This window comes from Castanea sativa, chromosome 3 (genome assembly GCF_040712315.1).
Source record: "Castanea sativa cultivar Marrone di Chiusa Pesio chromosome 3, ASM4071231v1".
In the NCBI taxonomy this organism is placed as follows: domain Eukaryota; kingdom Viridiplantae; phylum Streptophyta; class Magnoliopsida; order Fagales; family Fagaceae; genus Castanea; species Castanea sativa.
In genome coordinates this window covers 10,086,582-10,092,341 of record NC_134015.1, presented here as the reverse complement: position 1 = coordinate 10,092,341, position 5,760 = coordinate 10,086,582, and the positions used below count along the sequence as shown (strand labels likewise).

General features: G+C 34.5%; 1 protein-coding gene across 1 annotated transcript; it reads right to left on the bottom strand.

Moving 5' to 3' along the window:
- Positions 1 to 3,373: 3,373 nt before the first annotated feature.
- On the bottom strand, positions 3,374 to 5,507 carry LOC142628477 (uncharacterized). Its single transcript, XM_075802566.1, has 5 exons — positions 5,289 to 5,507; positions 4,674 to 5,210; positions 4,248 to 4,559; positions 3,915 to 4,028; positions 3,374 to 3,781 (listed from the first exon to the last, which is right to left on the bottom strand). Exons 1-5 carry the CDS (start codon positions 5,505 to 5,507, stop codon positions 3,374 to 3,376), a joined length of 1,590 nt encoding a protein of 529 aa, XP_075658681.1.
- Between the last annotated feature and the right edge of the window lie 253 nt (positions 5,508 to 5,760).

Sequence of the window (5,760 nt, the reverse complement as noted above, 5' to 3'; positions counted from 1 at the left end):
TCTCTCAAAAAAAAAAAAAAACTTTGTAATTAACCAAGAGAGAAATGTGGAATTGTAAATTAATTTCAAGAAAAAGTGTTAGCATTCACAAAAGTTGGGTTACAAGTTACAACATGTATTGTTTCATGGTGTTGCTTTAGAACTCCATACAAATTCATTCCGTGATACCATGATCCATAATTAAGAAGTCTAAAAGAAAAAGAGAAGATAGAAAGTTAAAAAAGTAAGAATAGCATAAAGAAAAAATACATCATGTCCGTATTTAAATAAATAAATAAAGAAAAGCGTTTTTTCCCTTAAGTTTCCACATTGAGTCCTATAATCCTATTACTATCTAATGTTTCAAATGAGCGATTTTAGACCCTAAAATTTTTAAAAACCAGCTTTATTAATATTTAATACTCCTATCTCATACGTTAATCTTTTAAATTTATGAGCCTATTATAAATGAAAAGGCAAAGTGTTAGTGTTGACATAAGTGGTGTTATAGCGTGTTTCATGGTCTTGCTTTAGAACTCCAAATGGATTCACTATGTGATATCATAACCCATAGTCAAGAAATGTTAAAGAAAAAGAAAAATACAATGTAGAAAATTAAAGAAAAATACATTGTGTCTCTAAAGTTTCGACGTTGAGCCTTTTTGGTATCTAATGTTTCAAATGAGCAAATTTTAGTCTCTAAAGTTTCACAAACGAGCTTTATTGGTACTTTTATATATTTGATTCATTCATGTTTTTTTTTTTAAGTATTTGACTAACAAAATTTTAAGATTAATGGTAAGGGTTTGGCTTACCTCCAGTATTTTTTTAACTAGACACTCTTGTTGTTTTAAATATATTATGACAAGTTGTAGTGAATTTTAATTTCTACCTTTCATTTAGTTAGTAGATGATGTAACAGTTTTTCATTAAAATAAAAAAAGATTCCAGTTAAAAAAATAATGAAGATAAGTCAATTCCTAATGGTAACCACTCGAAGAATGGCCATGGAATTGTAAATTTGACTGCTGGTATTGTTGCATCGTCCTTATCTTCATGTGGATTTTTTTTTTTTTTTAAACACTTATGAATAAAATTGTAAAGAGCTATTATTCACATAAGTTGTGATACAACGTGTTTCATTGGTCTTGCTTTAGAACATCAAAGTTAGAACTCCAAACAGATTCAATTTGTGTTTTGTGATACCAAAACCTGTAATAAATTAATGTAAAAGAAAAAGAAAAAGAGAATTTAGAAAATTATAGCGAGAATTGCATAAGGTTAAAAGTGTCCATAATTGTTTATTTAGTCCTTACTTTTTATGTTGTATATCCATATTGTCCTCGAGTGTCAATTTGGTCCTTAAACATTTGATAGGGTGTCAAAATGATCTCACCATTAAATAATGGCTAGAAAATATTGATTGCCACTTGGTCTGCATGTGGCCTATATTAATAGAAAAAAATAAAAAACAAAAAACCAAGTTCACTTTCCAAAAACAAAACACACACACACATCCTTCAATCTATTTTTTTTCTTTCCGCACTTTCTCAACTTTCCTGGAAATTTGATTTATCAAAAAAAAAATCTTTCTTAAAAATTTTCCTTGGAAACAAGCACATCTTTAACCAAAGATTAAGCTTCATGCACCAAGAAAAAATGTCATTTTCTTGGCATCCCAACACCAACCAAGAATCAAAGACTTTCAATGCTCATTTCTCGAACTCCTCTCATGTATTGACTCTTCACTACTTCCCTCAAATCCCAAACCCAGATTCTATACCCCCCAGAAAAGGCACCCATAGACCCACACTCCTTCACCGACTTGACCCACCCATAGACCCACACTCCTATAAGATGAACTTGGAATGATTCCAGTACCACCAACATATCCTTCTCTCTCTACCAGGATTTCCCATCCTCCACCATTCCTGGGTTTCTGACATGATTTTTCTTGTTAACTCGATTTGGTAGCCCACATATATTTGGAAATGGAATGACTGATACATACCTTGGAAGAGTTTTTTTTTTTTTTTTTTTTCTTGCCATTTTGGAATAAGGCTGAAAAATCAATCATGCACGAACGTCAACATATGCGTGCTTGTAAATCTCATTGTTGAATAATTTTTTCTGCCCTTTTTTTTTAAATGTTGAAATTCTTTATCCTGGACAAATGTTTGAAATTGTTTTCTGCCATATTCCTTCCTCTTTCCCTTTAATTTTTTAATTTAGTGGTTTTATTTGAGGGAAGAGCCATTGGCAAGCCTAAGAGGAGTGGTTGGAGAGAGAGAGAGTGTGTGTGTGACGTGGTAGCCTTTGATTGGGTCCTCTTTGGGTGATGAGGCTTGGTTTTGAAATTTTAGCGTCTGTTTGTTTCCGAGAAAAGTGTAAGGAAAGATGAGAGAAACTGCAAAAAGAAAAAATAGATTGAAGGCTATGTTTTCTTATTGAAAAAAAAAAGACTGAAAGTTATATTTGCATGTGGGACAAAGTTAGTTGTAGTTTTTTACATTTTTGATACATATGTCAAATTTTGTATCAATTGGATATTATTTACTATTATGACATATAAACTTATATTTTATACATAATTTTTAAATTACAAAACTTGCAATTTAAACAATTTATTAATGACATAACTATTGATCTTTAATTTTCTAAAAATTTTGTAAGTATGGAGAATATAAGAAGAAAAGATAATTCAATAGTTGATTTGTCAAAATTCACCTTTAATAAAAAGATATTGAGTAAAGTTATAGGTTAAGACTACAACCAATTTTGTGGCTAAATTTTGTTATTGTGCACTTGGTTCTTTTTCTTTTTCTTTTTATTTTTTTTATTTTAGCCAGTTTTGTAGCCTAAGTGGCAATCTACGTGGCAAAAAATTATATGTTATTCAAGAATATTTTATTTTATTTTAGTTGTTAGTCATATCAGCATTTTTCATCTATTACTTAACGATAAGGACTATTTTGATATAATACTAATAGATTAGAGACTAAATTGATACGTTTAAAAAGCCAATGACTAAATTGAAATACAACCTAAATATGAGGGACCAAATTTGCAATTTGCCCTATAATTTAATTTGGGCCAAGACAATGGTATCAACGAAAGCAAATGAAATCAACACATATTAGTTCATATTATTTATGGTAACTAAGTTATTGATGAAGATAATAATGAAGGAATTATTGGGTACATCATATTTATTTATCATTATTTAGTACATAACCTGCATATATTTGGTCATTGGTCATTTAATAAGATTCAGCTTTGCTCTGGTATGGGTCTCAACCCAAGCATGCTCTTTCAAGCCGAACTGTGCCATCAAAAGCCAAACAAAAGTAATAAGCTCACCACCCTTAGTTGTTGAATATGGGCCTTTGCTCTGCTACGACTCGCAGCGCATGACAACAATTCCACCCATACTTGTTACCTTCCATTTAATGTCTGGGCTCAATTTCTCAATCTCTTTTGCCAACACGCATGCATCAAACAGTACAGACTTAGATCGATCCCCCTTCACATGAACAGGTTTGACAGATGTGTTCACCTCAAGAATATTTTTACAGTCTTGTCCCAGATCTTGTCCTCCATATTCACTAGAGAACCGCGATGCTTCAGAGCAGGTGTCCTTGAAACCTAGTTTTGAAATTCCTGACACTTCGGACATCATACCTTGTTGCTGATATAGTAGATAAAACATGTAATCTGAGAGGCGCTTGCTGAATTCACTAGCATCAAAACCGTCACAAATGTGTGGATCAGTTTTATTCCAGAATTTAATAGCCATGTGGCCCTTTGTGAAGCAAGGAGCATCACAATCGAAGGCTCATGATTGCTGGATGGACCACTGTTGTAGCAGAGTTCAGTAGCAATGTGCCACAGTAGAAGGCTTTCATCATAAGCAACACTTTTGACACAAGGCATACCTTACTTGAGATACTGTAATCGAAGTCACCATTCCCAAGAATCCATTCACCTCTAGCTGAACTTATTCTCTTGGCTTCTTCAGCATCATCCACAAAGTAGGATTTCTCTAACAGCTCGTCGAAGATAAATTCCCATAGAGGTACGGATCAAAATGACGAGAACTCACATATTTCAACTGAATTATTAAGTTACTCTTCTTCTGATCTATGAAATTCTTAACGTCCCTCGGCAAATAAGAATAAAATAAAAAATAAAAGATAAAATCGATAATAATATAAAATAAATAAAAAAACAAAATCCTTAATGTGCTGCAAATATTGAATGCCATTTACTTTGTCACGGTTAGAGTTGCTGATGATGTCGCTGATGGTTTTTATTCTGGTTCTGCTTCGAGACCTTCGTTGATAACAATAATTTAGGAAGTTGAATTGCAAGAGATTTTCAGACCACCTTCTAGAAATCACTTTCTTTATTCTCCATGGTTTCTCAGGCGAGGGGATTTTGGATTGGGGTTGCTCCTTGGGAAAGAGGAGTTTGTTGATGATTTTGAATCGGAGGGAATCTTTGTCAAAATTTTCAAGATAAGCCACAGCCCAATCAGAGAAAAACCATAAGAGGAGAGTTACCATATCAGGCCTAAAACACTAAAGAACAAGGCGTAGGTCACAAAGACATCAAATGTCTGCTCGAAAGTTCCCTTCTCTTCTGTGATGAGGAAAAGTGCAAAGGCTGCGACCACTAACCCGGTGGATACAAACCAAGTCTATTCCCATCGAGGAGGTTGCCACCAGCACCTTGGTATGGAGAAGACCATAAAAGTAGTTGAGCTGGATCTCTAATAGTTTCAATGCATCTAATGCACTTCGTTTACGGAAGGATTCTCGACTCCCTATATGCTCATGGGAGCTGAACATGTGATCGACTATAAGCCCCTTGTACATATACGCGAATTCATGAGCACGCTGCACCAGATGATGAGAATCAAATCTGCCAACAGTTTCTGAACTTTTTTCACCTGCAGTCTCGGACTCTACGTCGTTGACATACTCGATTTTAATAGGAAGACTGTTTGCTTTATAGTGTGTGTATGCACTCATCAATCTCTCATAGTTAGGCCCAGGGTCAGGTCTTCTAAAAACAGAGAATGCAAGACCATCCGAACTTGCAAGATACAATGCAGCTATTGGCTCCACATACTTGATTGTTCCAGCAAGGAGGAGAAATATTGTGGGGATCCATAGGTTGTTTAGATGTAATGATTGATAAAACACAAAACAAGTGGTGAGGATTTGGAGCTAAAGCCAAATCAAGTGCCTAATCCACAACTCATTGTCCTCAACAGCAAAAGAAGCTATTCTGTCTTGGCCACCAACCCGTAACAATAGAAAAGGTGTCCACATCAGCAGAAGACCAGTATCATCCCTGATCCTGGAACTGACAGTACTAAAGATACCATGGTTCGTCGTCACAAGATAACTAACAGTATTATTGATGGCACCAGAGGCAGTATATTTCTCTTCACTGTCAAAGATTAGTCCAACTGCAAAGCTAGCAGGCCAGTCTGCAATCAGGTAAGCTGCCCAGATGATCATGATGAAAGCTTAGTTTGAAGTTTTCTTTCCCAGGGGTGCAGTAAAAAGCAAAAATATTTGAACCACAATGCTAAAGCTCCTGAGATTCCATCTCTGCCATAATTGCCTCACTTTAGCGATATGCCTTAATAAATTCGTTAATTGGCTGTTTCCCTGCAAAACAATCTTGGTTAATACCTTTCCCTTGGGGGGGAGAAATTAAACTCACTTGTTTAAAAAACAAATTAAAAAAATCTTTGTTTCCCTGCAGAAA